The sequence below is a fragment of the Hypomesus nipponensis genome, chromosome 11 (assembly GCF_054491055.1).
Source record: "Hypomesus nipponensis isolate SF chromosome 11, ASM5449105v1, whole genome shotgun sequence".
In the NCBI taxonomy this organism is placed as follows: Eukaryota; Metazoa; Chordata; class Actinopteri; order Osmeriformes; family Osmeridae; genus Hypomesus; species Hypomesus nipponensis.
The window spans coordinates 4,182,804-4,197,034 of NC_140371.1; the positions used below are offsets into that span (position 1 = coordinate 4,182,804).

Below are 14,231 nucleotides of genomic sequence, written 5' to 3' on the forward strand. Positions count from 1 at the left end.
CTGTAATTAAAGCTTCTATCTACGTGTTTGAAACTGCTACAAACTCCATGTTATTTCATTTGAAGAGACATAAGTCAAGAACTTTAAGATAAAAATGTAAAAATATCAAGAATTTAAGTTAAAACACACACACATCCATCACAATACACTATTGCATAGCTCCCTAAAATTGCACGTAAAAAGTTAGAATATTGCACTCATGCTTGTATGTACAGCAACATTTAAGGTGATTAAGGCTTTCATGCATTGGGATTTTTTTTCTTCAACACTTAACTGCCTATCACAGTCAAATACAAACAGGTAAAACTCAACAGCAAACTATCATGAAATGTACGCATATATTGAGTTGTAAACAAACCAATCAGCGCGCAGCTCATCTATATATTCATGAGCATATGATAAACGTGGAAAACCTAGCATTTTTTTCCGGGGAAACTTTCACTGGATGTATCAGGGTGCACACAACAACACCCGGGCCATTTTCAGCCCAACCAACGTTACATCGCTAAGGAACAGTGTGAAGTACCCAAAAAACCCAGTCAATCACCCCTTTAACGGATGTAAAATATATAATTATATGTACAAATATGTCTACTTAAATCTGTTAATAAATGAATGAAACGTAAAATATACATATTTTCCCCCTCTGACTCAAGTTGCAACGCCCCCTCCCATTGCAACGCCCTCTAAATAAGGGACTGGGGCCTCCTTCACGTCCGCTTACAGAAAATAAATATCCTGGCTCTGGGTCAGTGATAATATTCTCATCTGCGCTATCTATACCCTTATAGAACAATGTCTGGAAGAGGCAAGGGAGGTAAGGGACTCGGAAAAGGAGGCGCCAAGCGGCATCGCAAGGTTCTCCGTGATAACATCCAGGGCATAACCAAGCCCGCCATCCGCCGCCTGGCACGCCGCGGTGGTGTGAAGCGTATATCAGGCTTGATCTACGAAGAGACGCGTGGTGTTCTGAAGGTGTTCCTGGAGAATGTCATACGTGATGCCGTGACTTACACCGAACACGCTAAAAGAAAGACCGTGACCGCTATGGACGTGGTCTACGCTTTGAAGCGCCAGGGACGTACTCTGTACGGCTTCGGCGGCTAAAACATCCAGTACAAGTACATTGACCGAGGATCAACAAAAAGGCTCTTTTAAGAGCCACCCACATGTTAAGCATCAGAGACATATTTCCATAATCCAGGTGTTCGGTTTCTCTACTGAGAAGTGCCTTGTAAAGTGCCCTGTATATCTAGAACCGTATCCGAGGTGAATAATATAAACAACTGAGTTGACTGGCCTAGTTTCGTCCCCCAGTTTTTGGCGCATTTCAACTTCAATGCAATACCAGTCTAGGCTAGAAATCCATCTAAGGCTAATAAAGGACCAAATATACTGAAACTTTCGTTCGATTTGTGTTTCGGTGGTCATTGCGTATTCGAAGCATTTGAGCAAAGGGTATTGTAAAGGGGGTTCATTACTCACGCTTCAACTGAGACTACTTGGGCTATAGAATCTATAAATGCATTCTTAGCCGGACCGGGAGGGAGCGTTTTACCGAGATGCATCGGGTTCAAATCACCCGGTACTGTGCGTCACTTTAGATAGTAGCATCTGCTCAATGAATGCTTTATTAAAACTGTTGAAGAAAAAATTGACTCAGCCCTGGATGCATGGGGGTTTCGCGTGGTACTGCAACTTCATGAAGCTGCTGACGTCAATAACCACGTGTTTCGGGTTTAACTAGGCGGTAAACTGCCCAGGGATTTCGTCGTAATTTCCGAGCCTGACCCCTTGAAGTGTAAAAGGTACTTTAAAGTGTAAAAATGTTTCAAATATCTCCTTTGAGTAATCATGACTGTCAGTTTATGATTACTGAAGGGTAAGGGCCCCCCCCCTTCGGGGTCGGTAAATCCCACGCACGCGCAGTAGCTTTCAGACTATATTGCAAAAGTCACTTCCAAGCTGAGTGCTGCGACTAGCAGGAGGCGTGCCTCAATATTAGCATATCTCTCGCTACATATTCCGGGTAGTCGGCCAAACCCCATTATCCGTTTCTGAGAAGCAACGATAACTGACAATGCCTGAGCCAGCAAAGTCCGCGCCCAAGAAGGGCTCTAAGAAAGCCGTTTCCAAGACCGCCGCAAAGGGCGGTAAGAAGCGCAGAAAGTCCAGGAAGGAGAGCTACGCCATCTACGTGTACAAGGTACTGAAGCAGGTCCACCCCGACACCGGCATCTCATCCAAGGCTATGGGAATCATGAATTCCTTCGTCAACGATATTTTCGAGCGTATCGCAGGAGAGTCGTCTCGCTTGGCTCACTACAACAAGCGATCAACCATCACCTCCAGGGAGATCCAGACCGCCGTCCGCCTGCTGCTCCCCGGTGAGCTGGCCAAGCACGCCGTGTCCGAGGGCACCAAGGCCGTGACCAAATACACCAGCTCAAAGTAAACGGCCTCATTCAAATTCACCCAAAGGCTCTTTTAAGAGCCACCCACTGGTCTCTGAAATTGAGGAAAGTCCATCGCATTAGCTTGAATGTCTTCCTGTATTGTATATGATCTAAGTACTAACCTTCGTGACCAAGGACAGGTTATTCTACTCTTCTATACAGACGAAAGTTTATATTCTTTCCCGACACCACTTCATTAAACGCCATTGAATTGCTTAGATGTTTTTTTTTTTTTTCTCCCTGTATGATGCATGATAGTGGACCACGCCTTAATAGGCACCAATTGCGGTGCAACAACATCTCGATAACAATGTATGATGAACACAAATGGACTACTATATCAGTGCAATACTTACATATCGAGCTTTAAACAGCAACTTCCAAGAGAGCTTCACAAAAGTGCATAGGTCACTGATCATAACGAGATTGCCCATAATAAGTGCCAATGGGAAGAACCATAAGAGCATGTAGTTATACAAGTTACTATTAAACAACATGAACCTCAAAAAGTGCAAGTGTACCTACAATGGATGTAGCCCAGGTTACAACAAGCCAAAGTGAATTAGATATACACTATTGATACATTTGCTTTTCATAGATAATTCTTTCAATAATCAAGAAGTGCATACATAGTTTATACATAGTGTATAGTAGTTTCTCGTGGCTGCAATATTATCGGGCGAGCGACTTCAGTGGCCTGTTGAAAGGCTCGAATTGAGAGAGAAGGAAATATCTATAAACAAGTAGGACTACAATGAAGTTTAGGATTTGAGTTGAATGGAACTAAGTTGACAAAATTAAACACGAAAGTTGAAAGTCTATTTTCGAAACCTCTTTAAAATAGATAAATTGTATTTTTTGTGTGGAAACAGTGAAAGGAGAGGAGAAGCCTAAAACAGAGAAGATGAAAGCAAAGTACAATCGAGTAGACCTACAGTAGAGTACAGTGAAGTGCTCATCAATGATGCAAACTTTTGTGTAAAAACTATTTCATGCTATGTCTTTTCTTCTTTTGAAGCTTTGTTTTCACACACACAGGGAAAGGAGAGGGGAACATAGAAGCCTAAAACACAGTAGATGAAAACAGAGAACAATATTGTAGAGTATAGTATAGTCCTCGTCAAGTATGCATCTAAGATGCAAAAAATCAATAACCATAAATAATATTGATCACGCCACAAAATACAGATTGAAACCAAAGTAACAAGCCTGGCTTGGAAATTTAAGAAGTAGAAACAATAGATATTTTTGAAAAAAAATTAAGGATAAATAATAACCTAAAGTGCTGATACTAGAAAATTCTATAACACACTGTCACTTTCAGCTACTGATTGCACTATTAGCAATATTGCACTAATCGTACCACACTTGTCTTTAGTATAGGTTTATAAAGTTGGCTTATGTAGGTTATTATGTAGAGGTTTAGTATATTTTACCTTTATTATTTTGTATTTTTGTGAGGTTTATTATGTTATCTTATCGTAGATGTGATCTATGTTCTGAGTACATATATGTCATGTTGTGCCAGGTTGCTTTGCGTTGTCTTGTCCTAAGAATTTCAGGGCCCAGTGTGACCTTGATGTTCTGTGCATCTGACAATAACAGACTTGAACTTGAACTATTTCAGTACAGTGAGAAAGTATTTGTCCTTTGTTATTTCCCATCTCTGCTGACTATGAAAGTTCCACATGCTGGTTACTCATACTACTCTCCTCAATGTACAGTAAGAATAATTTGAATAATTTGATACCGGGATATACGGAACATAAATTACATTGGGGGTGCATTTCATGGCAGGGCTGTTATATGTCTTGCAAAGAAATGAAGCAACAGCAAAAAACCTTTGACCCAGATCATATTCCAGAATCATCCTTTCTTTACTTTTCTTGACCTGTGTGTTTGGTCACCCAGTGTTTTAAATGGTTTTATTTCGTGGAGCACCGCCCCATAGGGGAGCTCTGCTCCTATTGGTTTACCCGCTGCCTAGTGCAGCTAATGACTGAAGATCAAAATGTATACACACCTGTCCCTCGCACAGGTGCCCTATATAACGGGCTGACAGCCGTCACTCATCCTCCCACAAAATTCAGCACGGGTTGTTTGAATTTTTTATTGAAGATTGAAAGAGTAATGAGTTATTCCATGCCACCTCCGCTGCGCAAAGCTCTTTTAAGAGCTAGGTGCAGGTGCCGTCTTCTGGAGGCCGAAGGAGACACAAATTTTGTTTCGTGTGCTTGGGACCTTGGCACGCTAGAGACGGCCTGGTGAATCCTCCTGATTGTGCTGAGTGCGTCAGTCTCTCTGAAACGGAGAGACGTAAGCGTCACGAGTACTTTCAGGTGGAAGAGCCCCTCGCAGACATGGTCTCCGCCCTGCTCTCTGATGAGGAGAGTTCAGGGTCGGAGGACCAAGGCCGTCTCGAGGTGGCTGGCGAGTCGATTCTGGGCTGGGACCCTCCAATGGAGGAGTTCCTACAGAACGCCTTGTGCTCGGCACCCCTCTCTATCTCTGAAGGAACAGGGGGCGTGTCGAGCTCGGAGGAGGACGAGGAGCTGGCTCCCGCCCCTCCTGCCTCCTCGCCTCTGTCCAGAATGATGTGGAGGGCTCGTGGGACGTGCCGCTGGCAGCTTGTGAAGGCGGCCTGCCCTTTTCCTGTGTGGACGGGATGCTGGATGCAGTAAAGACAGGCCCTCCTCCTCTGGAACCATCGCTGGTGGCGTACCTGGTTCCGGGGGCGAGCGCTTGGTCGACCAGCAAGAAAGCGAATCTGCCTAGCCCACGTGATAGGCTTTCGGCCTCTCTGGCCGATAAGATCTACGTGTGGGGAGTGCAGGCGGCAGCTGCAACGCCGCTCTGCTCATGGCAGCGGTCGCAAAGTTGCCCACGAGTAAGACAGAGGGACTGTCTGCCGTGGAGACATCTCTGGTGGCCAGGATGACGGCGGCTGCCGTGTTCCTCGCTCAGGGAGCGGCAATCTGCGCAGGGCGCTCTATGGCGAGTAGCGTCGTCATGCACCGTAACCTCTGTCTGTCTTTGACAGCCATGAGGGACTCGGACAAGACCGCTCTCCTAAATGCCCCTGTGTCCAGGGAGGGCTCTTCGGCCCTGCAGTTGCCTCGGCCTCTGAGCGTTTCTCCCGATTGGAGGTGGAAAGGAAACACCTGTTAGGGCACATGCCCTTACAGCGGAAGTCTCCTGCCCCCTCTTCTTCCCTAGCCTCAGCATGGACGTCGCAGGGTAAGAAACTGCTCGACGACCAGCTGCGGCGTCTCAGGCGCCCCATCCTCCCTCGGCACCTGTGCCACACACCACTGCTCCAGCAGAGAGGACGGGTTTCGCCCGACCATCTGCCCCGTGCCGGCTGCCTGGTGTGGCGGTCCGAGGAAGAGGAAGGCATGACTGGCGGCGGGGATCGAGACTTCGATTCCCTCAACTGTTGTCGATGAAATAAAGAATTGTAAAGAGAGGCAATACTGCAATACTTTTTCAAGGAAAGACAATCATTCCAGTCAGTGCCTCTTGTGATCCCGACCGGTACTGAGTTGAGCTGGTGTGGGATCGTCGGCTGAGTTGGACTAGGTGCACAAAATTTACACAGCTAGATCGTCATGCTCCATGAGCATAGTGGAGTCTGGCACGGCTGGCAAGCGTGTGGCCAGACCGCTACCCGTCTCTGTGTACCATGACACGGCGTGTGGCTCTGTTGTCACGTCACAAGAGGCATCGCTGCGGCTGTGGACCCAGAGCTCTGGCTGCACTGTGAGACCTCTCGAGGCTCATAGCGAGGCCGGAGCTCAGACCTCTCTTGGCCAGGGGGTGCAGCCCCAGCGGCGGCTGGGGTCAGACGGCGGTTTCCTGGCTGCGGCTCCGCAGCTGAACGCACGCCCGCTCTCTCTGCGTTATGCAGAGTGAAGAGAGTCATGCTCACTTCCAAGTTGGCTAGACAGGCTACTGAGAAAGGGTTATGCCATCCAGTTCATGCGGACTCCCCCTACTTTCAGAGGAGTGAGGGAGACGTGTGTCCTGCCTGTTGAAAGCACTCGCGCTCCGGAGGGAGATAGCGAGCTTGCTGACCAAAGGGAAGGTGATCCCAGTCTCCAGAGATCAGGAGAACTCGGGTATCTACTCCCCTTATTTTTTGGTTTATCAAGAACGGGGGTATGAGACCGATTCTAGACCTGAGGGTGCTCAACGAGAGTGTGGCCAAACGGCCCTTTCGCATGCTGACAATAAAGCGTTTGCTGACTTGCGTACAGAGGAACGACTTTGGGATCAGCATAGATCTGAAGGACGCGTATTTCCATGTGCCTATCAAACTGAAGCACAGGAAGTTTCTGCGTTTTGCCTTCAAATGGAAAAAGTACGAGTACACGTGCCTGCCGTTTGGGTAGGCGCTGGCTCCTCGAACTTTCTCCAAGTGCGTGGAAGCAGCTCTGGAACCGTTACGGCGGAGAGGAATACGCATTCTGGCGTACCTCGACGACCTGTTAGTTCTAGCTCAGTCTCCGGACAGAGCGATCCAAGACGTGACCTCACTGGTGAGTCAGCTCAGCCAGTTGGGGTTCGCTGTCAACTGGGGAAAGAGCGCTCCATGGCCCGCTCAGCAGTTTACCTCGTATGTATCCAGAGGAGAGAGGCTATTTTGATATCATTCAGTGCGTTCCGGGTCTCACGCACAATCACCGCGCTGTCGGTGATGTCCCAGTTGGGGTCTATGGCGGCGGCTCATGTAGTAGTACCATTAGGCCTGTTATACATGCGCAAGCTGCAGAGATGGTTTGCTCAGCTTCGGTTGGAACCGGTGCGACACCACCGCAGACTGTTAGTGATACCGAGATCATTCAAAGCCGATCTGAACCATTGGAGAGACACGCGGGTCATGACGCGCAGAGTCGACATGGGCAGAGTGACATCTCTCTACCCGGTCTTTACGGATGCGTCCTTGACCGGGTGGAGCGGAGTATGTCAGGCGGGCTCGATAGAAGGGAGATAGGAACCGTCAGAGACGCGTCACATCAAGCTCCTGGAGCTCGAGGCAGTTTGACTGAGTCTTTGCCATTTCGCACTGGTGTTGAAGGATCAAGACGTTCTCGTCAGATCCGACAACCGGGGCGACGGTGGCTTACATCAACAGACAAGGAAGGGTGCGCTCTCCATCACTTCATCGCTTAGCGGAGGAAGTGTGGACTTGGGCTTTCACGCACCTACGCTCCCTGAGAGCTCAGCACATTCCAGGTCTGCTCAATGAGGGAACGGAACTGATGTCAAGGGGCGGCCCGAGAGAGGACGAATGGAGGTCGAAACCGTCCATCGTGTCTCTGATCTGGGCACGCTTCGGCCAAACACAGGTGGATCTGTTTGCGTCACGAGCCAACACACAGTGTCATCTATGGTTCTCGCTGCGCACAGGACAGACCTCCGCTTTGAGTCTATGCATTCGCGCATCGTTCCTGGCCGAGAGGTCTACTGTACGCATTTCCACCTCTGGCCTCCATCCTCCCCTTGCTGGCTCGGGTGAGGTCGGACGGGCTGTCGGTCATTCTGATAGCCCCTGATCGCCTTGGAGCCCCGTGGTTCCCAGAGATGATGGGGATGCTGGTGGGCGGGCCTTGGCCCATACCTCCTCAGACGGATGCGCTCTCTCAGGCCGGAGGCCTGGTGAAGAGCCCTCCAGTGATCGGAGGCCCTCTTGTGGCATGGCTACTGAGAGGAAACTCTTAGAGCACAGAGGTCTGTCTGATGCTGTCATTCAGACCATTCAGAGCGCGCACGCACAATCTACTGCTAGAGGGTACGCGTCGCGCTGGCGAGCACAATGGTGTGGAAATGGTGTGATTCACGTCACAGAGCTGCGAACTGAGAGCTTTTTTCCCACCCAGAGGGGGAGAGAGGCTTACATAGTCTGTGCCCAGTGCACGCTCTCTTACGCTATCTGGAATGCACAGCAAGCATTAGATCTTCTCCCCAGTTACTGATCTGCTACGGTGGATCGAGGACTGGCTTGCCACTCTCCAAACAGAGACTTTCTCACTGGCTCTGCGAGGCTATTGGTCTTGCGTACGAGTCTATGAAATGTCCCGTGCCACCTGGCATTCGGGCTCATTCCACCCGAGGAGTGGCAGCCTCAGCCGCCATCCTCAGGGGTGTAGGAGTGGAGGAGATTTGTGAAGCAGCGTCTTGGTCGTCGCCTTCACCATTTGTGCGATATTATCTGTTGGACGTTTCCTTCTCATCATTTGCGCATTCTGTCCTCAGCATGGCTGGTGGATCAGGTGTAGCGAGACGACAACTCGCGAGGTTCTTGTGGGCCCTCGATGCGAGTTGTTCGTTGGTTATATCGCCAAATGTGGGACAGTCAGACATTCTCAGTTGAGATGTCTAATCAAATCAAATCAAATTTATTTGTATAGCCCTTTTTACACGCAAGCATGTCACAGAGGGCTTCACATACGCCCATATAACTGCCCCTCAACCAACCTAAACCCTCAAGGAAGACAAGGAAAAACTCCCAGAAAAACTCCCAACGGGAGAAAAAATGGAAGAAACCTTGGGAGGAGCAATTTAGAGAGGGATCCCCTCCTCCAGAGACGGTTGGTAAGAGAGAGGAGCAGAACACAAGCTAAACATAGTCATACAATGTCAATGGGTTGAAACACCAAAAATCCATTGTTCGTCTTTATAGACGTTGGATGGGACCTGGAAACTCGCTGTTGGCCGTCATGGAGGCTGGTTTCCGGTTGACGACCTAGTCCAGCGTTGGTAGACCGACGACCAGGCAGGTCCTGACAGCTCAGACCCCCCACACCACAGGGGATGTGTGGGGGGGGACAGAGAGGAGAACAGGGATTAGAGAATGCCAGGAGCAGCTAACAGTTTCAGTCGTAATAGAATGAGATCTCCACCGGTCAAGTGTGGACTAGTGCAGCAATTTAACAAAGCTAAGAGGGTATTTGATGCAGCCCCACACACCAAGACAGCGACAGACTCCTTGGTTGGAACATGAAATCTGTTCCGGGGGAAACAACTCTAAAATAGGTTATATTTATACGAATAAGGATGAAAACAACCAGCCCCCCGTTGTCTCCAACTAGTAAACTATAACAATAAAAATATACAGCAACGCAACTATTACAGTAACAATATACAATAACAGGTTTACTTTATTTGTAACATTTAAATGGGCAGTGTGAACATAAGCTAAAATTACAATTTTAAAGTTACATGTGATACACACATAGGCAAACGCACACCCCAGGTTTACATAGAAAGTACACACATACTTACCTTTAACAATCATAGGATTGACTAAACAAGAACGTTTTTAATCTAGTTTTAAATGTCGAAACAGTATCAGCCTCCCTAATTGAGACAGGTAATTTGTTCCAGAGAAGAGGTGCTCTATATAAGAACGCCCTACCTCCAGCAGTTTTTTTCTTAATTTTGGGCATTACCAGATAACCGGCATCTTGAGATCTTAGAGTCCTTGCGGGGCAATAGGGTGCAAGGAGACCGGAGAGGTACAGTGGTGCCAATCCATGTAGAGATTTCTAAGTTAGTAGTAAAACTTTGAAATCAGCTCTGGCTTGGATAGGGAGCCAGTGTAAAGAGATAAGAGTAGAGGTTATATGATCAAACTTTCTTGTTTTTGTCAATAGTCTAGCAGCAGCATTTTGTACCCGCTGTACATTTTTCAAGTAGGTAGTTGGGAGGCCAGAGAACAACACATTGCAGTAGTCCAATCGGGACGTAACAAAAGCATGTATTAGTTTTTCAGCATCATCCTTTGAGAGGAATTTTCGTATTTTGGCAATATTACGTAGATTGAAAAATGCAGTTCTGGTGATTCGTTTAATATGGTACTCAAACGAAAGGTCTGGGTCCAATGTGACTCCTAATTTTTTTACCAACTGGCTTTGAGATACTTTGACACCATCTAGAAATAGGGTTAAAGTGAGTAAGAGCCTCAACATGCAGCATGCTGGGTATAGAGTCAAATTCAGTGTTGTTGGCCACTCCTCCAGGACTAGTCTGTAGTTTGTCCCTTATTGCATAGATTTTTTGGTCAAAGAAATCCAAGAAATCATTGGGAGAGAGATCTGAACTAACACAGAGTGTACTTTTCTTAGTGAGTTTTGCAACAGTATCAAATAGGAACTTTGTGTTGTGTCTATACTGGATACTACAATGTCTATACTGGATGTGTTCTGTTGCCCCTCCAGCTTAGCTGTTGTGCAGGTGAGAGGAACGACATTTGACAGTTTTTGAGTAAACTCTTTCCTGTTTTCACCCTGGACGGCTCTCTGTGTCACAGTAGCGGCCTGACCGGGAGGACAGACCCGGTGTATTATTACATCAGCAGGTCTGTCCTCGGTGCCTTGTGAGATTATGTCTTTTTAGATCTGGTCTGCTGGGGGTATATTTGGCCTCGCTCGATCCGCCTTAACCAATAGGAGCAGAGCTCCCCTATGGGGTCTATGAGTCCCCCATGAGCTCCACTAAATGAGTGGAGCGGAGCCCCATAGGGCTGCAGGCCCAGCTCGACTTATTCAACCCGGCTGTATTGATACTTTTGGGAGGATGAGTGACGGCTGTCACCCCTTTATATAGGGCACCTGTGTGAGTGACAGGTGTGTATACATTTTGATCTTCAGTCATTAGCTGCACTAGCCAGCTGGTAAACCAATAGGAGCAGAGCTCCCCTATGGCGCTCCGCTCCACTCAGAACTGGAGTTACCTCCATTAACTATTGTTCCCAAACCTGGTCCTCAAGTAACCCCGTCCTGAATGTTTTAGATATTTCCCTGTTCCAACACACCTGATTCAAATGAATGGATCGTTATCTGAGAAAGGTAAAAAGGGAGAGGGAAGAGGCTGACGAGTCAGAGGATTCTTCATATTTCATTGCATCTCATTGAGAAAGATGGTAAAATGTGACAGAAGTTTTAACAGCATAATGTATGATTTCTCATTGATTTGGTTAATCCATATTTCTTCAAAAAAAAATACAATCCAGACGTATGCTTTCCATCTGAGTAGACAATTAAAAAAAGTATTAATAAAATAATGTTCAACTTCATTTGTATGCCTAATGAGGATGTATGCCTACAGAGGAGTAAACAAAGGATAAAACATCCAAACTAAGCTTGTCAATTCATGCATGAAAAGGGTTAAGATCTGATCATTGAATATAACTTCCTGCCAGAGAAATTCCCCATTTGAGGACATTTGTAACAATACAGCCATTTCAATTGAAAACATTTCATTACCAGAAGTTGGCATTACGAGTGCCATCAGTTAATGCCTAAATCCAAGAACATTGCAGCACGCATGACAAGGGATTTGTCTTTTGGTTTAAACAGTGAGGTGGCTCTTAAAAGAGCCTTTGTGGGTTTTGGAGTCAAATCATCCCGGGCAACATCTAGGCACGCTCTCCGCGGATGCGGCGGGCCAGCTGAATGTCCTTCGGCATAATGGTGACCCTCTTGGCGTGGATGGCGCACAGGTTGGTGTCTTCGAAGAGGCCGACCAGGTAAGCCTCGCTGGCCTCCTGCAGAGCCATCACAGCGGAGCTCTGGAAACGCAGGTCAGTCTTGAAGTCCTGGGCGATTTCCCTAACCAGGCGCTGGAAAGGCAGCTTGCGAATAAGCAGCTCGGTGGACTTCTGGTAACGACGGATCTCTCTCAGAGCCACGGTCCCGGGCCTGTAACGATGAGGTTTCTTCACGCCACCTGTGGCTGGTGCACTCTTACGAGCGGCTTTGGTAGCGAGCTGCTTCCTCGGGGCTTTGCCACCGGTGGATTTACGAGCGGTCTGCTTGGTTCTGGCCATGATGTTTCTCTTCTCGTTTCCGAATGGAAGGTAAATCCCAGAGCATAAGTAAAAGTTTATATTGTCGTTTTGTCGTCCGCTGATTGGATTGCTCTCCCGAGCAGACTGATTGGCAGACCGTCGACGCTTTCTCCTTTGGCAATTGGACGCAGGGACCGAGCGTCCGTTCCCGCCCATACTTGAAACCTTCTGGCTATCTAGAATCTCATCATGACCCTGGCATACGATTGTTCTTTACGGTGAATCATAGCGCATGACAACTTCTCAGACACTGTTGGCCTATTGGTGGAGCCCGAAAATTCCGTAAATGTGGTGGCCGGTAGATCACCAATTTATAAAAAAAAACTGTGCGACTTGCGTCAACTGTGGCAGTGATACTGCGAGTCGAGATACAATTTGAAAACAAAAGCGTTTTGTTATGAACAGTAATCTATTAAAGTCTGGACTGATAACGAGGACGTAGAGTGTAGCGATTGCACGGGAGCTTGACGACTGTATTTCCAGTTTTTGACATATGAGGATATTTGCACAGTATTAAATACATATATTTAGTTATACACTAAATGTGTTCTGCAGTTATCTAAAGGTAGGATACGTGATGTTATCCTGTATTCCATGCAGTCGGGGAATCTCCCCCTCCTGAACTCCCGTAGTGGACAATCTGATGGTGAGGAAGCGCTGAATTTTTATTTAGAGTTGGATTGTACAAGGTGTTTATGGAACAAGAATCACTCAGTACAAGCGCAAATAACACTGCTGGATGTAATCTTCATGATAATCATGAAACTGAATGAAAAAAACGTGTGTGAGGAAAACAAGATATATAAATATTACGAGTAATGTTCTTTCCACATTCAATTTCTGCAGTCTGACAAGTACGGTTATCTGCGTCGCCAATTCCAACTGTTTTCAAAATATGCGTAGGCCTACGGGAGGGTCAGGGTTTGCGTGGAGGACCGCACATTCTCCCGTCAAGTTTGTTTTTTATAAATCACAACCTTCGTGTATAAAGTGGCGTACGCACATTTTCAGCCCCGTTTTGTGCGTACGCAAGCTTTATAAATGAGACCCCAGCACACCAAGCCATGTAGGTTTACTTAATGGTGCAACTTAAATGTGTGGCTCTGTTGTGGCGATAACTTAATTTACCGTGGCTTTAATTGAACAGAGTTCAGTGCATCTAGTGAAAAGTTAGACAATGCGCTTTTGAAGAGTGTATTGGGTGGCTCTTAAAAGAGCCTTTGGAGAAAGTGAGACTGTCGTTTAGTTTTTATTTGGCTTTAACGGCCTTCTCGGTTTTCTTGGGGAGAAGAACCGCCTGGATGTTGGGCAACACTCCACCCTGAGCAATCGTAACGCCACCGAGAAGTTTGTTGAGTTCCTCGTCGTTGCGGACGGCCAGCTGCAGGTGACGGGGGATGATACGAGTCTTCTTGTTGTCACGAGCCGCGTTGCCGGCCAACTCCAGGATCTCAGCGGTCAGGTACTCGAGCACGGCCGCCAGGTAGACGGGTGCGCCAGCTCCCACACGCTGCGCATAGTTGCCCTTGCGGAGAAGCCTGTGAACACGACCCACGGGGAACTGCAGCCCGGCGCGGGATGACCTGGTCTTAGCCTTCGCCCTTGCTTTGCCTCCGGTTTTGCCTCTTCCGCTCATCTTGATATCTCTGTTCAAATGAGTAGTGAAAAGCCTACTTCGGAGTACAGACTTTATAGGCTCGCTAATGGTAAACGGCTTTCATTGTTCACAATGTCAGTTGGGTCTTGATCCAATAGTAGGTGGCGACAAACTCGGGGGTGGAGCCATGCTTTCTCTCCCGAAGAAGGCGCATTTGGTCATCTCGTTTACCCCCCCTCCTTAGCTCTCTTTGTTCACCCAGTTGCTCCTCGTTTAAGGCGCCAATCACATACAGTAATGTGGCATGGATGGATGAATGAATGCAAAG

The 14,231-nt window shown here is 47.5% G+C and overlaps 5 protein-coding genes across 5 annotated transcripts; 3 read left to right on the forward strand and 2 right to left on the reverse strand.

Moving 5' to 3' along the window:
- Nucleotides 1–778: 778 nt before the first annotated feature.
- LOC146267779 (histone H4) lies at nucleotides 779–1,391 on the forward strand. Its single transcript, XM_084709930.1, has one exon. It carries the CDS (start codon nucleotides 796–798, stop codon nucleotides 1,105–1,107), a length of 312 nt encoding a protein of 103 aa, XP_084566056.1. The 5' UTR covers nucleotides 779–795; the 3' UTR covers nucleotides 1,108–1,391.
- Nucleotides 1,392–2,039: 648 nt separating this feature from the next.
- On the forward strand, nucleotides 2,040–2,674 carry LOC146267780 (histone H2B). The gene has a single exon (XM_084709468.1). The coding sequence runs from the start codon at nucleotides 2,081–2,083 to the stop codon at nucleotides 2,453–2,455; it is 375 nt and encodes a 124-aa protein (XP_084565594.1). The 5' UTR covers nucleotides 2,040–2,080; the 3' UTR covers nucleotides 2,456–2,674.
- Nucleotides 2,675–6,616: 3,942 nt separating this feature from the next.
- On the forward strand, nucleotides 6,617–8,177 carry LOC146267781 (uncharacterized). Its single transcript, XM_084709372.1, is given in 3 exon segments — nucleotides 6,617–6,843; nucleotides 7,534–7,857; nucleotides 7,859–8,177. Coding segments are annotated over 3 exon segments (870 nt in total).
- Nucleotides 8,178–11,368: 3,191 nt separating this feature from the next.
- LOC146267782 (histone H3-like) lies at nucleotides 11,369–12,597 on the reverse strand. Its single transcript, XM_084710164.1, has one exon. It carries the CDS (start codon nucleotides 12,460–12,462, stop codon nucleotides 11,875–11,877), a length of 588 nt encoding a protein of 195 aa, XP_084566290.1. The 5' UTR covers nucleotides 12,463–12,597; the 3' UTR covers nucleotides 11,369–11,874.
- A 741-nt stretch (nucleotides 12,598–13,338) lies between these two features.
- LOC146267783 (histone H2A) lies at nucleotides 13,339–14,099 on the reverse strand. The gene has a single exon (XM_084710170.1). It carries the CDS (start codon nucleotides 13,940–13,942, stop codon nucleotides 13,556–13,558), a length of 387 nt encoding a protein of 128 aa, XP_084566296.1. The 5' UTR covers nucleotides 13,943–14,099; the 3' UTR covers nucleotides 13,339–13,555.
- Between the last annotated feature and the right edge of the window lie 132 nt (nucleotides 14,100–14,231).